Here is a 19577-nt window from a genome sequence, read left to right on the forward strand (position 1 = left end):
GCAGTTTTACCAATTCCTTTATTCACAAGTTGCTCATAGCAACATCCCAGAGAGTCTGTTGAACCTTGAAAATGGTTTTCACTTGAGTACAACCAAGCTTTTAGTAAAATCTGATACTGTTTTGTGTTTTGCTGCTCAATATTTTCCAGCATTTTACAACTTAATGGAATCTGATGAATGCTCAATATATGTCCTTACTCATAAGCTCACTGCCAATGAACAACGTTTTCTGCTCGTGGGAAAAAATCATTGTGCCTGAAGGTCTTCTACCAAAACCCCACTGAAGAAAGTCATCTGCACTTCATTGATCCATGAAGGAAACAAAGTTCTATACTTTTTGAACACACCTCATGTAATTTAAGAAAATTTTATAAATATTTAGGTTCTTGTAGTTTTAGTAAAAAATATTTCTTTTGCCAACCAATTATAACAGATGAAAACTGTATTTACTATTACAGCTCACACAAAGAGCATACAGTAGACTTACTAGCAGGGGGCATTATCCTTAGGATGATGCTGCAGTTTCCTGAGGGTACTGCACTGACAAATTGCATCTATTAACTCAGTTGTTGGTCACCATTATTTTAATCTTTTAGCTCAATTAATAAGGCACTGTATGCTGACAAGCAGTACGTGTACTTTTGAAAGATGCATATGTACAGGTACAATACAGTCTTTTCCATTGTCGATATACTTTAAACATAGCAATATTTACCCTTCTCATTCCACTAAGAAGGGGTAAGTGAGGCACCAACTGGTCTTCTCATTCCACTAAGAAGGGGTAAGTGAGCCACCAACTGGTGAGTCAGCTCTCGTTCACAATAATAATTCTACAATGGGACATTCTGTAGAACAGGCAAGCATGTAGGAAAGGATAATGTTTTTTCTCACTGTCAGTAATACAATATGGCCATAAGAAACTAAGTTTTTTGTTTGTTTTTGTTTTAGGGTTCAAAAACAACTCTGGTCAGAATGGTAGAACACGAAGACAAAGAGAGGAGTTAAAAATGACTCCATGTTAATCCCTATCGATGGAAGATAAGACAGCTAAAAACAGGGATGTGGAGAAAGGTCTATAAAATATGCCATAGAGAAACAGAGGTCATGAATTAAAATTTAAATGGCCTTCTTCGTATGTCTACAGATAAAAAGTAAAATGTGGTAAACAGCCCTGGGTCATTCACTAAAACAGCCAATAACTCGGACAACAAATACAAATGAAAACGTAAGTGGCTAAAAAAAGGCATTCCACCAGGAAATGGCAGACTGTCAAAGGTTGAGCGCAATGAGCACAAAGCAGTCGGGGAGCACCAGTGAACAAATGGTAATGGCTAAAAAGACAGTGCCCGATAGACAACCTAGCTAAAATGATCTCCTGGCGTGAGAGGGCCGAGACGAGGTCGTCCAAGCCGCCGTCAGAGGCTTAACAACTCTGAGCTTGTTCCCACAAATGGACGGCCAGTGGTGAAGCCAAAGTGAGCAAGTGACAGCTTTCCTGGACCCATTGAACTAAGAGATGGATGGTGTACAGCACACAGAGGCTTTGAAGGGCATTGAGAGAGTCTGAGCAGATGACGAAAAAACTGTCACCAGATGTACTCTGGTGCCTGATACAGGGCGAAGAGCTCTGCTGTCCATACTGAGCAGTGTTCCGAAAGCAGATACTAAAAAACATTGGTGCCAATGACAAAGGCACACCCGACAGCATGGTCAGTCGAGAGCAATCAGTGTACACAAAGGTACTGTTGATGCTTATGAGTGAAAACGATTGAGACATTGCTGAAGATGCCACTCAATGAGACGTCTGTGGAGATCTGCAATAGGTGGCAAAATCGTCAACAAAAAGGGAGCTGGAGATGCCCTGCGGGAGACAGACCATTACAGAGTTAATGGCGATAGCAAAGAGGACGGCAATCAAGACGGAACCCTGAGGCACACCATTTTCCTGGATAAAGGTATCCAACAAGGCAGAACACTTACATACCTTGAAAACTCGGTTTTTTAATAGTTCCTTAAGGAAATGGGGGCATGTGGCCACAGAAGCCCCACATGTAGAAAGTACAGAGGATACCAGTCCTCCAGCAGGTGTTGTGGGCTTTCTCCAAATCGAAAACACGGCCACGGTTTGGAATTTCCACAGAAAACCATTCATATCATGAGTGGACAAAGTGATGAGATGGTCAACTGCACAATGGTGCACTCCAAATCCACACTGTGCAGTGGTTAATAAATTGCGCAATACTCGAGCCACCATACCAACCGGACATGAATCACACGTTCCATCACCTTGCAAACACAGCTGGTGAGAGAAATGGGGTGGTAGCTAGAAGGAATGTGTTTGTCCTTATCAGTCTGAGGTATGGGTAAGACAGTGGCTTCACGCCAGCGTCTGGGAAACATGCCTTCTGCCCAGATGCAGTTGTACGTATAAAGCAGAAAGTGCTTGCAAACAAAAGAAACATTCTACAACATCTGAATATGGAGATCGTTTGGCCCTAGGGCGGAGGATCAGGACAAAGTGAGATCACAATCTAGCTCCCTTCTAGTAAAGGTGGCATTATAGCACTCACGATTCCCGAGAAGAGAAGGGTATTGGCCAAGCCTCCTCCACTCGTGTCCAACAGAGGAGGGCAAGGTGATAGTGGTAGCAGCTCTAAATCTTTGCAAAATGGTGGCCCAAGATGTTGGCGGTAACAATAGGGTCCACTTGGTCATCATCTGCCACTGTCAGGCCGGAAATTGGGGAACAGATCTTGGTCCCAGAGAGCCGTTGGAGGTGGGCCCACACGACGAAAGAGGGAGTGGAACTGTAAAGAGCTAGTGAATGAAATCCAGCTAGCGTTTTGCTATCCCAAAGAATGCAACGACACTGTGCACGCAACTATTTATAATGAATGCAGTTTGTTATTGTAGGATGACTGTTAAAAATGCGGAGAGCACATCTCCATGTGTGAATTGTGTCACGACATGCCTCAGTCCACCAACAGATCAGGATTTGGCTTGGTAAAGAGGAAGTGTGAAGAATGGAATGTTCTGCGATTGTAAGGATAACATTTGTACGATATTCTACGTGGTCATCACAACTGGGGAAATTTTGAAACTTCCTGCAGATTAAAACTGTGTGGCAGACCAAGACTCGAACTGGGGACCTTTGCCTGTCGCAGGCAAGTGTTCTACCAACTGAGTTACCCAAGCACGACTCACGACCCATCCTCACAGCTTCAATTCTGCCAGTAACTCGTCTCCTACCTTCCAAACTTTACAGAAGCTCTTCTGCGAACCTGGAGAACTAGCACTCCTGGAAGAAAGGATACTGCGGGGACATGGCTTAGCCACAGCCTGGGGGATGTTTCCAAAATGAAATTTTCACTCTGCAGCAGAGTGTGTGCTGATATGGAACTTCCTGGCAGATTAAAACTGTGTGCCGCACCGAGACTCGAACTTGGGACTTTTGCCTTTCGTAGGCAAGTGCTCTACCAGAATTGAAGCTGTGAGGATGGGTCGTGAGTCGTGCTTGGGTACCTCAGATGGTAGAGCACTTGCCCACGAAAGGCAAAGGTCCCGAGTCTTGCTCCGGCACACAGTTTTAATCTGCCAGGAAGTTTCATATCAGAGCACACTCCGCTGCAGAGTGAAAATTTCATTCTGGGAAAATGTTGTTCGTTGAAGGAGTAAAGCCTCCACTTGGCCTTAGTAAGCTGCCATTTGGGTGTGCACGTAGGTGGGGTAGGAGTCAGCAAATGGATAGCACACGAGAAATGGTCACTCGAGCATGTGTCAGAAAACGGACCACTCGAGATGATGGGCAAGTTGGGCAGTGCAGCAGGATAGGACCAAATGGAAATAGGTGTGCGTGGAGTCTGAAAGGAACATGAGTGCCTCTGTGTTCAGGCAGAGGTGGTTAAGTTGATTGAGAAGGTCAACGAAGAGGGCACCTCTCTGACAGGTTCTGGGAGGACCCCAAAGGTGATTGTGCTCATTAAAGTCACTGAGCATCAGAAAGGGCTGACATAGCTTCCCAATAAGCTGGAGGAAGTCTACCCTGGTGTGGCTTCGAATGACAGAGGGATGTAAACGGTACAATGGAGATAGGTCAAGTGAGGAAGGAAAAGGCGAATTGCAACAGCCTGAAGATTGGTAGTAAGGGAGATGGGTTGACTTTGAATTTCATCCCATATGAGCAGCAGCTGACTCCCGCATGAGACGATATGCTGTCTTCGTGGGGAGGTGGCGCGGGGGTGGGGGGGGGTGGGGGTCAACAAGAACCAGAAAGAAATACAAGAGCTCAAAGTGATCATGAGGACACAATTTTGTTTCCTGGAGGCACAGAACAAGCAAATGCTGTGATTCTAAGAGCAGCTGTAAATCCTCTCTGATCAAAGGCCACGAACATTCCATTGACGAGTCTTAACGAGGTAAGTGGTGGAGAGAAAAAATGAAGGGGTGTCACCTCGGTGGCTGCCAAATGCTAGCCTTCAAAGACTCTCTGTTACAGGTGCAAAGGCTGGAGGATCCTGCTCCACGAGATCTACAGAGGTGTCGGCATTCTCTCTGCAGAGCCCAGGCCAGGAAAACAGTGGGCAGTGTGCACCAGTGACACGGAAGTTGGACGGGTGAGGGTATTGTGTTGCGACTTCGTCGAAGACAATCTCTGAGTCGGCGAAGCAGAAAACCATTTGCATTTGTTTGACTTCTTGGAGCCTTTCCGGTTGGCAGAGGAAGACTCAGGTGTTTGTTGTCTTGAGGGATGCAGGAAGTCTTCATGGGAGTATGCCTTCTGTACTTTCCAGCCTGCTTGTTGTGTAGCACGTGACTTTGCCCCAGAAGGCGAATGTTTGTTGGCTTGTTGCAGAGCTGAACAAGGAGATGGCAATGCTACCATGACACTGGGCAATTTCACAACAATCTCGAGAGGAGGTGGCATGGTCACCATTGCAGTTGATACAGCAGGTAGGAGGAGGCAGACAATCGCCCTTATGCACATCCCTACCCCATGTTACACATTTGGCCAGTTGTGGTTGAAATGATGACACTCATAGCAGTGCATTGGGTTCGGAATGTACAGTCAGATTGTGGTAACTTCATAGCCCGCTTTGATCTTGGACAGGAGCACCACTCAAGTGAGAAAAAGAGCATGTGTGGGCACTAAGGATGCATCTACCTCTTTTATCACCCAATGGACTGCAATGGCACCATGATCAGAGAGATACATTAGGATTTCTGCCACGCTCAGACCATCGAGCTGCCTAGTGCAAACAACACCATGGGAAGCAGTAGTGCTTTGGAATCACAAGTAGTCTTCAAAAGCAGAGTGCCACTGCATAAAAGAGAACAGGATTTCACAGGACCATCAACACTTTTCTGAATGAGAAACAGATTTACCATTGCAAAGTACTGACTGTCTTCAGTACGTGAAACCACGAGGAACCATGGTATAGCTAGGAGGGTCTTTGGATTGGAAGCTTCATTCCATTTACGTTTGGTAGACATTGACTGCAAAGATGATGATTGGCTCATTGTAAGAAAATCCCCCATGATTGCCAGCATCTCTGATGGTGCGCGCCTTCCAACAGGGGTCCCCCCTCAGAGTGGGGCTCACCCACATTAGGTGATTGTTCGCAACTCAGGTCACACCTTCTGAACACCTGACAGAGGGGCCAACTGGCAATTTGGGAAGGTAGCAGCTTAGGTAATCACCTCTCCCTGGGCCTGATCAGTACCAGGGGGTACATGCAAACCCTACCAGTCAACCTGGAGCTGGTAATTACACATTACGCAGTCACCTGTTACATGTCAGACACGTGGGTCGGCCTTCAGGAGCGCACAAGGAGGAAGAATAAAAAGAGGAACCTCAAACGCTGAAGCAGAGGAAAGATCAGAGAAGGTGAACAAAGAGAAAAGGAACAAAAAACAATGGTGAGACTGTTCTGATGTCAGCCACTGAAAATGTGGAACACGTTCTGAAAAACTCCCCAGACATGTTCACCAAGGGAGGGGAAAAAGAATAGCAAGAGGTTAGACATGCAGTGTGGAAGAGAAGAGATGCAGCAGAGGCTGGCACCCGTGGCAGCCAAGCACGAACCCGCCAAAGAGCGGTGAGCCCCCTGGGGAGACAGTAAGATGTGTACTCTGCAGCAGGGTAATGTATGTTACAGTACCGACTCTCTGGGTGTGTATATTTGTACTAAGTAACAGCTTGCTCACCATGGTGACACAAAGCTACACTAATAGTTAAACACGAGTTGGCGTATATCTTGGATTGGTGCATTGTTTAGTTATCAATATTGTATATTAAATATTTACAACAGTCTGCCAATGTTGGGGTACCTTTTTTTGACTCTGCAACTGTAGAAATCACGGGGTTTCGAGGCAAACACTTATCAATCCATGTTCGGAGCCCATTTTCATCTGAAAAGGAAGTTCCTTGAAGGTTGTACGGCACAGAGTGGAAAAGGTGAAAATCTGAGGGCTCACGATCATGTAAATAAGGCAAGTGTGGAATCTCTTCCCAACCCCACTCCTGTATGCAGGCCAAGGTTATCACGGAGTAGTATCACTTCACGCTGTCTTTCTGATCATTGTTCTTTGATTGCACCTGAAAGACATCTCAGCTATTGACAATAAATGTCAACAGTGATGGTTACACCTTGGGGTAGCAATTCCTTGTACACCACACTATTGCTCTTTCATCAGATGCATATCATTATCTTTCGTGGATGCATGAAAGTCTTTGTATGGGCAGTTGCTGCTTTTGTTTATGCTCAACCATTCCTTTCTTTTCCTTATGTTAGCATAGAGACACCAATTCTCATCACCAGTAAAGATATAGGATACATATTACCACATGCAGATTTTTGTGATTTTGGCTTACAGTTTATGGTCACCATACACCCGAATTTTTTAACCTTCCCCACTGCATACAAATGTCACACAATGGTGGAATTAGTACAGTCCATCATATTTGCCAGTTCTTGAGTACAATGAAATGGATCATTGTGGATTAACATTTTTAAACAATGTTCTTCAAATTCCAAACTTGGAGAGTTACTAATGTCAAAACAATTCTTAAAATGAGAAAATCATTTTCTTTCCATGCTCTGTCCAATGGCATTATCCCCAAACACAGCACAAATGTTTCTGGTTGCCTTCACTGCTGTCAATCCTTTATTGAACTCTGAACAGAAGAGTACGTCGGTAATTCTGATTTCTCTGCTTGGCATTCCATTTAAATGACAACCGGGGAAGAAGAAGAAGAAGAAGAAGAAGAAGAAGAAGAAGAAGAAACACATAGTAACTGGAATACCAACATGCAAAACAAAAATGCTACAAACTTATGCACCAACGTAAGAAGTTGTATGTCAGATGTCTCTAGAAACAGCAAAGTGTAACCAGTTATGAGATTGTCCATGGTTATTTTTTCAGTAAAAGCATCCACAAGCACAAGAGCCATGGCCCTTATGGCAAAACACTGTGGAGGGACAAAATGCTGAAAAGGTTATTTGGGCTTAGAAATCTAACTACACATGCACAGGCAGAACATTTATTCATATTCTGAACCTGAAATTCTCAGAATCTCTCCCCTATATTACACTTTTGCTTACAGCCAACCTCGAGTATCCAGCTTCTTATGAAACCATCCCTTACAGTTACATTAGGAAGTCCTTATATCCAGCATATTGCACCATCATTTCTTAGGTGCTTCTATCATGGCCCCTTTTAATCATTGCCTAACTTATACTTTTCATTCTCTCAAAACTGATAGCTATCTGTATCATTACGTCCACAGTGGGAACAATGGAAGTATAATAATGAGTGGCCTGCAGGGGCTCAATGACACTGCCAGCTCCAGGCAGGCATGTAAAAGCTCTTTAAAATTTTAGGCCCGTCCCTAGACCTCACACCTGAACCCACAGAAGTGCTTACTCCAAGTAAACTTTGTACTGCTATCTTCAACCTAGAGACAAGACCCAACTCTCCTGGTTGCCCTATAGTTGGTTAATTTCAAAGCAACTACAGCATGTGTCTTCTTTAATTGTTCAACCTCTGCAACCTATTTCATACAACACCCATTCCTATCCTTATCCCCCAAAATCCTCTTGTTATGAATTATCTCATTAATATGAGTGCAATCTGTTGTTGAACATTTTCAGAACAAGTAACTACCTCTTCTTTTAAATCATCATCATCATCATATACATTTAAAATTTAAAGGGCACAAAAGAGGCCAGGGATACAGCCGCCATGGTTTCCAATAATCTCTTGAGAAGGCTTTCTTGGAGTAAACTAGCAGTTAACACCTTATCTGGATATGGTACACTGACAATATTTTAATCTTTAGGATCAACAATTAAGTTGACACGAGAAATTTCGTAGTGCTTGCAGTACCAACACTGCCCCATAAAGCTTAGGTGCACCTCAGCTCACCCTCATGCAGATGCAGCTAGTATAGGCTACCCACCTTGTGGCTCTATTTCACATACAAGAACTACTAGGCCACCCCTGCCACGTATGCTCACTTAGCTGGTACAATACAGTACGGTTGTGTAGTCCATGGACCAGATGCCTGACTGCTCATGTATCAGCTGTTTACCCACATGTGCCTGTGGGGTCCCCAGCTACTCTCATGCGGACACTTGGGCTGAAACAACTTGTCCTAAAACATTCCAGTCTGGCAGAAGTACTCAGAGCTTTTAGCTCTGTCAATTGCAACCTCTCAATAAAAATAATGACTGTGTTGCATTTATGAATGTACTGTTCAAACTTCCACTGCTCCCTTCCAGGTGTGCAATTAATGTTTCTACACAGTCTTCCATAATGCTGCTATTCTTGGCTGCCTCTTTGATAACATCAGAAATGCTGTTCCCCTTTTTTCTCCTCTTCTCACTACTAACTCAATGCACAGATTTCACAAGGAGTTAGTTGAGGGTGTATGTTGAAAATAGTAGCTTATTTTGTGATATAATTTTGGACGATCTGGTCTCCTTAGAAAATTTTTCACAAAGTCCGCATTCCATAATTTTAGCCATGAAACAATTTCATTTTTCCTTGTTGAAAAAGTTGATGTTTATCATGAACAACATAATCAGGACATGATCCATACTAATGACATAACCTTGCAACACTTGCCTTAAGAGATGATATGAACCAATTCTGAAAAAACAGCAGTTTTGAATTATGCATTCGTACAATTCAGTACCAGTCTGATTAACACTAGCGAATATGTTTGACATGGAGCAGAGCACTAGATAGCCTTTACGTTAACAATGCAAGTTGCATTTGTTCATAGCACCTCCACTGCCACAAGTAATTTCTAAGTGTAAGAGATCAAATTACTATTGCAAAATGACATATTACTAAAAGTCACACTATGTTCTAATCAACACTGTTTTCATGGTTCCTTTTGTTGAACAACAATTTCAAAACAAAAGTTCTTAACTGTTTTATTACTTCACTGATTTTGCTTATTTTCATTCTAACAAAACCCTGTAACTATGATTTACGGTCATAAAGAAATCTTCTTACATACCCAGAACTGTTTTAAAGAAAGAAAAATCTCGCACTGTGGTGACAAGAATAAGCGTGCCTATCACATAGCAGATTTCCTCATTTTCTAAATTACCCTTTCATACAATATGCAGCAAACAACTGCTAACAGACGCAGAGGAGGAGGAGGAATGGTGTATGGGACAGGTCTCAGATCCGAGGGGAATGCTCCTCTGTGGTGAAAAGATAAAGACAGGGGACATCTGTTTTCGAAAAAGGTTAGGAGAGTAACTACAGTCTGTGAAGGCCTCAGTGAGATCCTTGATATATCTGTTGAGAGACTGCTCATCACTACAGATGTGATGACCACAGGTGGACAGACTATGTGAAAGGGACTTCTTGTGTGTAGTGGGTGGCAGCTGTCTAAGTGGAGGCATTGCTGGAGGTTGGTAGCTTAGATATGGTCAGGCTACTGATGTAGCCATCCTTGAGGTAGGGGTCAACTTCAAGGAAGATGCTTGTTGGGTTGAGGAGGACCAAGTGAAGCAAATGGGGGAGAATGTGTTGAGGTTCTGGAGGAGATAAGGTGTCCTCACCCTTGGTCCAGATCACAAAGATATCATTAATGAATCTGAACAAAGTGAGGTGTTCAGGATCACGGGTGGTTAGGATGGATTGGGTACCTATTGCTGCACCACAGATTTGCTTGTAGGTTATACCTTCATAGGGGAAGTAACCGGGATACAGTTGGTCATGGTGACTAGCAAGGAAGTTGCAGGTTTCCTTGGGAAAGAAACTGTTCAATAGTAGCAAGGCCATGGCCATTGGGGATGTTAGTGTAGAGAGAGATAGCATCAATTGTGATAAACAGGGTGCCATGTAGTAAGGAAACAGGAACTGTGGCGAAAATGGTTGGTGTATTTTATATAGGATGGTAGGTTACAGGTAATAGGCTGAAGATGTTGATCCACAAGAGCAGAGATTATCTCAGAGGGGCCACAGTTAAACAGCCACAACTGTGCTTCCTGGGTGGTTGGGAAGCAAGTAGAAGACAGGAGTGTGGGGAGTGGTAGAGGTCAGGAGAGAGAAAGAGACTCATACAAGAGGCTCAGGGGTGGGCCTGAGCGTTTGAGGAGGGACTGGCGATCTTGTTGGATTTCTGGAATGGAGTAACTGTGCTGGGGTTTGTTGGTAGATGAATCTGACAGCTGACAGAATCCCTCTGCCAGGTAATCCCTGCAGTTGAAATCCACAGTGGTGAAGCCTTTGTTGTGTGAATGGAGGAGTGAGCTCAGGCAGGGTTCAATAATGCTTTTGGGTCGAATCTGATTGGTAGGTTTGGTGGAAAAGAGTTTTTCAACTAAACGGATTGGGGGAAGGAGAGGAGGCCTTAATAAGTGCACCATTATGGAATTTTGGAGGGAGGTGAAAGGTACGGCCTTTGGAAAGAAGAGTACTTCTGTGAGACTAAGGATTTTAAAGGAAAGTTTTATGTTTCAGGTCTTTTTAGATTCTGAATTATGTATGGTGGTGGGAGTGAGTTTCTGTGGGTGTGCTAAATGTACTAGGTCTGTGAAGCAGGGTACGTTGGCTATGAGGGAGGTCTGGTGGCTCTGGATACGGAAGTAGGTGGTGAACAAGTTAACGAGTTTTATGAGAGGGCATTTTGCATGCTGCTGTAGTTACTAGAGGCCAAGAGTTTCAATGTGAGAGAGATGGGTACAGGAATCTAAGATTGCAGAGCAGGAGAATTTTACAAATGGAGAAAAGGTATTGCGAGGAAGTTTGGTCCTGACTTACATGGTTTTTTAGGACCACACTGGTCAGGGCTATGGGCAGATAGATAGAGGTAATCGTGGAAGGAAGGGTTGCAGCCAGGGATGGGTAATTTGATGTTCAGGCCATTTGGAGGGGGGGGGGGGGGGTTCCATGAGTTAGGCAACAATGCGAGAACAGTGTGTGGGACTGGGTTTTGGCTAGGGATAAGTAAACTTTCCTGTACTGGCACAGGTGGAAGGAGAAAGGACCTGTAGTGGAGGATAAAAAAAAATGTTTGTAAGGGTTGTTACTGATAGAAAAACTACCTTGTAGAAAGTTACAAATCTTACACTTGCAAATATGTTAATAATAACTAATATAACTCTGTCCCATTTTAGATGGAATTTATCACCATCTTGCACACTTTGTTCATTTAAATTGGTCAGTTGGCTTGATAACAGCAATTTTTGCATCATGTAGTGATTCACATCACTTATGAATGCACAACTAAACTAAACTACGCCCGAACAGGCCTTGAAGGCCCAATGGTACTGACTGACCACCATATCAGCCATAGGCGTCACTGGATGTGGATATGGAGGAGCATGTTGTCAGCACACTGCTCTCAATGAAGGCATGACTTATAATGGAAAATGACAGTTGCAGCAAATGAGAACAAAGCAAGCTCATGTTAAGGGATCATGTTATGGACAACAAAGGTAACATGCGATTTTTGGAGAATGTGGGTGAATAAGAATTGAGATTTAACTTTGATTTTTTGGCAGGATAAAGCGACTTGTTCACAAAGTCTCGAGACTTAGTAATATTGAAAATATGATGGTTAGGTGGGAATTAGAAAATCTGTCAGTTCACGCAGTGATAGAATTTGATGACACAACAAATGAACATTAACCTGATGCAAAGTCAGTTAACAGTAGAGCCCTCATACTGGTTACAGTTACAATTGCAGACAGTTTACCACAAAAATCTGTAAGTGAATTTTTAATAAACATTTCAGTTGAAAATAAACACTTATGTTCTTTGCGAGTGATGTCAATTGACTCCTGTTATTTTTTTAGTAATTTCCAGCAATTAATATTTCTACTAACAACTATTTTTGCACCAGTATGTGATTGACCTCTAGACTGTATATAACAGGAGCCAAAGACATACATGACTCCTACCAACTATCTGCTCTCACCTGAAAAATGTTCCCATTGTATTGTATCTTCTCCCAGTTCTGCCTTCATTTACCTCCTCTCCATATCTATTCATTTCCTTCAGTCATCTCTCCTTTGTATTTAATGGCTTCTCTCATGTTCACTTTTCTTTGATGCTTCCACTTCACCATTGCTCCTTTCATTTTATTTAGTCTTATTATTTTTTCCTCAACTGTACTTCTATTTTCAGTGTGCTCTTTCTTTAGCTATTCAATCTGAGCGCTCCACTTCTCTCGTTTTCAACTCTCCTATCATTAAATATTTAATGTTGATCTCCCTCTCCAGAATATCTCTCAATCTGTGATAGAGAACAACTTGCCTAAATAAGCACACAATAATTTTATTTATTTATTTCAACTTTTTGCTCTCTGTCACTGAATGAAAGGCCTCCTCATACCATAACTTATCATTTGTGTAATATGGTTTATCCATATGGCAGCATTTGCTATGCAAGCTAATACTTTGTACTACTCATTTCTACCTACCAACCTATTAGTCACACAATGGCAAATCCAGGACAGAATGTAACAATATTGTGAAAAGGAAAGACGCTACTCGCTATATAGCAGAGAGCTGAGTCGTAGATAGGCATGACCAAAAAGTATGTCACAATTAGCTTTCGGCCAGTAAGGCCTTCATCAAAATCAGATGACAAACACACACATACACACTCATGCAAATGCAACTCACACCCACGACTGCAGCCTCAGGCAACTGAGGCCACACTGCCAGTTGTCTGAGATGGCAGTTATGTTTGTGTGAGTTCCAGTTGTGTGTGTGTGTGTGTGTGTGTGTGTGTGTGTGTGTGTGTGTGTGTGTGCATAGCTTTATTTCACATTTTTCATTTGCCAGTTTTAGCTTCTAAGTAACGTAAATTATATAATAAAGTTTGAATTTCCATACTAACTTTAGATTTCAGTTAATATGATTCTTTAATACATGGGTGTAGTCTTGTTAATGATGACTGCTGAGCTTCTGTTTTTCTATTCGTTTTATGGCTTACTGTGAAGAAATATAAAGTAATTACCATAATTGCTGGGGATAAGGCCAGTTCTATTCCCACACCGGGCTTTCCACCAATTTGGGTCTGTCACTTGGTCAAACACGTACAGCAAATCACCTTCTTGAAAGGATAGTTCATCTGTCTGTAAAAGAAAAATAAATTTGATTTTCTAAGCAAAAAATAAATAATGTTTGACATTAATAACTCAAAGGACTAACATAACACCATACATTAACAGACAAGACACAAGGCTGTGTATACCTGACATTTATTAGTTAATAGCAGCCATGAAATTATAAATACTAATTTGTTTACCAACAGTCATGTAGGTTACATATGAATACTCAGGTGGCAACAGCCACAAACACTAAGAGGCATCTGACCTCCACAACTACTTAACATTGTGGTCTCATTACTTAACACTTAGAGATGAAACCAGATGGCTGAGCAGCTGTTGAAAGGTAAGTGAAGTCATTTCAAGACAGCAGTGTAAGACATTATCTTGGAAAAAGAATTGTGGGCCATTACAGAGGCTTATCACAAGGCCAGATATATACTGAAGCAGATAATGGCTCACACAGTGGAGCCAAGCTTACAGAAAAATTAACTAAAATAACCAAGTCCACAAACGAAACAGTAAGGAAACATGAACTAGTGCAGAAATCCTTCTGAGCTACCACTCTTTCACTAGTAAAAATACACCCAACTATGAGGGTGGTTTGAAAAGTTCTCGAAATGAAATAGGAAAAAAAGTATTTTCTTCACTGAAACTTTTTTTTTTTCCAATTTAGTCTCCTTGTAGATTAACGCACTTGGTCCAACAATGTTCCAGTGCTTTGACCCCATCTCGACAACGAGTTTCCTCCAAGTCAGCAAAATAGTTGTCAACTCGGGCTATCAATTCTTCTTTTGAAGTGAATCTTTATCTAGCAAGAAAAATTTTCAGTTTTGGGGAGAGATGGAAGTCTGACGGAGCCATATCAGGTGAATAAGGTGGGTTAGTTCATGTAATTTTGCCACGGTGATGGCTCATGCATGTGGGTGTGCCTTATCTTAATGGAGGATGACTTTCTTCCTTGCTTTTTTTCGTGTATTCTTTCGGATGACATATGGGAAGCAATGAGCAATTTCATGCACTTTGAATTGGTGAACCTCCATGACCATTTTGTGCACTTTTACTATGATTTCTGGAGTAGTGACACATCTTGGCCGACCACTGCATGGATCATCATCTAAGCTCTCCCGACTAAATTTAAATTCATTTGTCCACTTGGCAACAGTTGAATATGAAGGAGCAGTGTTTCCCAGTGTATTCTGGAAATCAACATGAATGTCCTTTGCTTTCATACCTTTCTTCACAAAGTACTTAATCACTGCTTGAATCTCTATTTTTTCTGCTTGAATTTCGATTTTTTTCCATCTCCACAAATCACTACGTGAGAACAACAACAGAGTCATGTCACCACCACAGATCTCTTCCCAGAGCACTGACGTGGCACATGTTTACAGGCAACAGTCCAATGTCACTGCGATAGTGCTGACCTCTCATGGTGATTCCGAGAACTTCATACACAGATACCAAAATGCAACCATACCAGGTACAGTAGCTCTAAAGTTAGTCAAGTACCTATGCTGTTACATGTGTTTATGTGGCAGCTATAGGCGAGTGGTAGCTGTTCCTCAGTTTTGTTTGTTATGTAAAGGTTTCATATTATCTGAAATGGTTGACATGACTGTTCAGCACAGCACTTGTGTGTGGTAGAATTTCCTGCTTTTGTCTCATCCCATCCTTAAACAGATACTGAAAGTTTCTACAACAATTAAAACTTTAGATAATACATGTTACAGTGAGGAAACATTTCACAATAGCTTAGTGCACTAAAGATAAGTTTTTGTTTTCATGAAAATATCTGTATAATTGTGTTATTAATAGCTGCCTCGTGTAACTTCATCCTAACAAAACTATTAGTTGAATATAGTCTAAGAAATTAATTACACTGAAGAGCCAAAGAAATTGGTACACCTGCCTAATATTGTGCACGGCACCTGCGAGCAGGCTGAAGTTGCCAGTGAAAACCCCATAAAACTTCGTCTAGCAGTTTCGAGATTAGCATGTTCAAAGACAGACAGACAGACGCAATTCTTCTTCTTCTTCTTCTTCTTCTTCTCCTCCTCAGCAATCACAGGCCCTGCAGGTCATACGCTGCATCAACGATCTGCTTCTACCACCTTCTATCTCTCGCAGTCTCTCTCCACCCTGCGGAAATTCCTAATGCTGTGATGTCCTCCTCTATGTCATCTTTCCACCTTGTACGAGGTTGGCCCAATGGTCTTGTTGCCTGGAGAGTTCCTTCAAATCCTTTCTTGGCGATTCTGTTGTTTTCCATTCTAGCCACATGTCCAGCCCACTGCAGTCTCCTACTTTTTTATATCTAGATGATAAGGGTTTTTTTCATTAACTGATAAATTTCATTCTTCTTTCGAATTCTCCATAAGCCATTCTCCAGCACAGGTCCCCAGATTTTCCTCATCACTTTTCTTTCGAAACCATTCTGTTTTTCTCTTTTATTCTTTGTAAGCGTCCAGCTTTCTGAACCGTACAGTACTATGGAGCAGATGATAGTGTTGTGTATCTTCATCTTTGTGGTGATTGACAAAGCTTTACTTTTGAGTGGATTGCTTAGCGAGTACAGACATCTTGACCCTGAGGCTATTCTTTCGTTTGTATCCATTGTTATGATATTTTTACTGTTGAAACGTGATTCAGGGTATTTAAACTGAAGAATTTTTCTGAATTTAGAGTGATCAATTTCATCTACATCTACGTGACTACTCTGCTATTCACAATAAAGTGGCTGGCAGAGGGTTCAATGAACCACCTTCAAGCTGTCTCTCTACCATTCCACTCTTTAACAGTGCGCGGGAAAAACGAGCACTTAAATTTTTCTGTGCGAGCCCTGATTTCTCTTATTTTATCATGATGATCATTTCTCCTTATGTAGGTGGGTGCCAACAGAATTTTTTCGCAATTGGAGGAGAAAACTGGTGGTTGAAATGAGAAGATCCCGTCGCAATGAGAAACGCCGTTGTTTTAATGATTGCCACTACAGTTCATGTATCATGTCTGCGGCACTGTCTCCCCTACTTCGCAATAATACAAAAGGAGCTGCCCTTCTTTGTACTTTTTCGATGTGATGCGTCAGTCCCATCTGATGTGGATCCCACATCGCACAGCAATACTCCAGAATAGGGCGGACAAGCCTGGTGTAAACAGTCTCTCTAGTAGACCGGTTGCACCTTCTAAGTGTTCTGCCAATGAATCGCAGTCTTTGGTTGGCTCTACCCACAACAATATCTATGGGATAGTTCCAATTTAGGGTATTTGAATTGTAATCACAAAGTATTTATTTGAATTTACAGTCTTCAGATTTGTGTGACTTATCATGTAATCGAAATTTTGCGGATTTCTCTTAGTACTCATGTGAATAACCTCACACTTTTCTTTATTCATGGTCAATTGTCACTTTTCGTACATTACAGATATCTTATCTAAATCATTTTGCAATTCGTTTTGGTCATGTGATGACTTTACAATATGGTAAATGACAGTATCGTCTGCAAATAGTCTAAGACGTCTACTGTGATTGGCTCCTATGTTGTTAATATAGATCAGGAACAATAGAGGGCCTATAACACTTCCTTGGGGAACGCCAGATATTATTTCTGTTTTACTCGATTTTTCCGTCTATTACTACAAACTGTGGCCTTTCTGACAGGAAATCACGAATCCAGTCGCACAAATGAGGGGATATTCCATAGGCACGCAGTTTGGTTAGAAGAAGCTTGTGAGGAACGGTGTCGAAAGCCTAAAATCTAAAAATATGGAACCATTGACATCCCCTGTCGATAGGACTCATTACTTCATGAGTATAAAGAGCTAGTTGCGTTTCGCAAGAACGATATTTTCTGAATCCATGCTGACTACGAATCAATAAATCGTTTTCTTCAAGGTACTTCATAATGTTTGAATACAGTATATGTTCCAAAACTCTACTGCAAATCGACGTTAGTGATATGGTCCTGTAATTCAATGAATTACTCCCACTTCCCTTTTTGGGTATTGGTGTGACTTGAGCAATTTTCCAGTCTTTAGGTACGGATCTTTCTCTGAGCGAGCAGTTGTATATAATTGCTAAATATGGAGCTATTGTATCAGCATACTGTGAGAGGAACCTGACTGGTATACAATCTGGACCAGAAGCCTTGCTTTTATTAAGTGATTTAAGCTGCTTTGCGACACCTAGGATATCTAGTTCTGTGTGTCTCATCTTGGCAGTTGTTCTTGATTGGAATTCAGGAATATTTACTTCGTCTTCTTTGTTGAAGGAGTTTCGGAAAATTGTGTTTAACAACTCTGCTTTAGTGGTACTGTCATCAGTGACTTGACCGTTGTTATCGTGCAGTGAAGGTATTGATTGCGTCCTGCCGCTGGTGTGCTTTATGTATGACCAGAATCTCTTTGGGTTTTCTGCCAGATTTCAAGATAGAGTTTCATTATAGAAATTATTGAAAGCATCTCGCATTGAAGTAAGCACTATATTTCGAACTTCTGCAAAACTTTGCCAGTCTTAGGGATTTTGCGTTCTTTTAAATTTGGCATGCTTTTTTTGCTGCTTCTGCAACCTCGATCTAACCCATTTTGTGTACCATGGGGGATCAGTGCCATCACTTATTAATTTATGTGGTATATATCTCTCAATTGCTGTCAATACTGTCTCTTTGAAATCATTCCACAGCATCTCTATGCATTCCACAGCTTTTCTATGCTTACACGATCAGATTGGAAGGAGTGCAAACTATCTCTTAAAAGGTGTTAAGAACAATTTATTCAGCTTTATTAAATGGATACACTTTGCGTTTCTTTGATGGTTGTGGGAGTTACGGTATTCAGCGTAGCAGTTACGGCCTTGTGGTCGCTAATCCCTGTATTCGTCACTATACTCACTATTTGTCCAGATTATTTGTTGTTAAGAGGTCAAGTATGCTTTTGCAACCGTTTATGCTCCGTGTGGGCTCGAAGTAATTGCTCAAAATAATTTTCCGAGAAAGCATGCAGTACAATTTCGGATGACATATGCATGCCGCCGGCTTTAAACGTATAATTTTTCCAGCATATCGAGTGTAGATTAACATCATCACCGACTACAGGGTGTATACATGGACAAGGGGGAAAAATTCCCGGATTTCTCGATTGAAAATACACATTCTGCCGGTGAAAATACATTTTTCCCCGTGTTATGTGAGAGTATACTTTTCCTCGGCACTGTAAAATTATCAGTCTTTTGAATTGTTATGGTTTTATACGCCGACGTAGAATTTCCAGACACTTCAGAAAGTGAAACTCAAGGGAAAACACGTTTTGTAAAGATCTTTGATGTGCAGCAGCAACATGTACGCTGCATATTTTCGTGTTACGAAGATATAAATTCAAATGGCTCTAAGCACTACGGGACTTAACAGCTGTGGTCATCAGTCCCCTATAACTTAGAACTACCTAAACCTAACTAACCTAAGGACATCACACACATCCATGCCCGAGGCAGGATTCGAACCTGCGACCGTAACGGCCGCGCGATTCCAGACTGAAGCGCCTAGAACCGCTCGACCACTCCGGCCGGCTACGAAGATATAAATTGGAATTCCACCAAACACCGCATGTTACTTTCCAAGGCATTGAAATCGAGATTGCGACGCGCTTTTGTAAGCCAGTCATAGCTCATGTCATGTGATCTCGCCTCCTGATGACAGCATAGGACACGTGATGTAGTCAGCCAATAGCAAGATCACTCTTAAGTAGCGAGAACACACAAATAAGAAAAGTTATGGTTTAAATTAATGTACATAGTGTTGGTACAAGAAAAACAGAGGTTTCACATACACTCCTGGAAATTGAAATAAGAACACCGTGAATTCATTGTCCCAGGAAGGGGAAACTTTATTGACACATTCCTGGGGTCAGATACATCACATGATCACACTGACAGAACCACAGGCACATAGACACAGGCAACAGAGCATGCACAATGTCGGCACTAGTACAGTGTATATCCACC

General features: G+C 41.9%; 1 protein-coding gene across 3 annotated transcripts in view; it reads right to left on the reverse strand.

Moving 5' to 3' along the window:
• The window catches only part of LOC126187394 (osteoclast-stimulating factor 1-like), a 112864-nt gene that overhangs the window by 45838 nt on the left and 47449 nt on the right, over positions 1-19577 (reverse strand). For all 3 annotated transcript variants that reach the window (XR_007537719.1, XR_007537720.1, XM_049928448.1), the window contains exon 3: positions 13489-13606. Coding sequence is in view for 1 of the 3 variants with exons in the window: in XM_049928448.1 (XP_049784405.1) it covers positions 13489-13606 (118 nt within the window). In the remaining 2 variants the exon portion in view is untranslated. The remainder of the gene's footprint in view (positions 1-13488; positions 13607-19577) is intronic.

The sequence above is a fragment of the Schistocerca cancellata genome, chromosome 5 (genome assembly GCF_023864275.1).
Source record: "Schistocerca cancellata isolate TAMUIC-IGC-003103 chromosome 5, iqSchCanc2.1, whole genome shotgun sequence".
Taxonomy (NCBI): domain Eukaryota; kingdom Metazoa; phylum Arthropoda; class Insecta; order Orthoptera; family Acrididae; genus Schistocerca; species Schistocerca cancellata.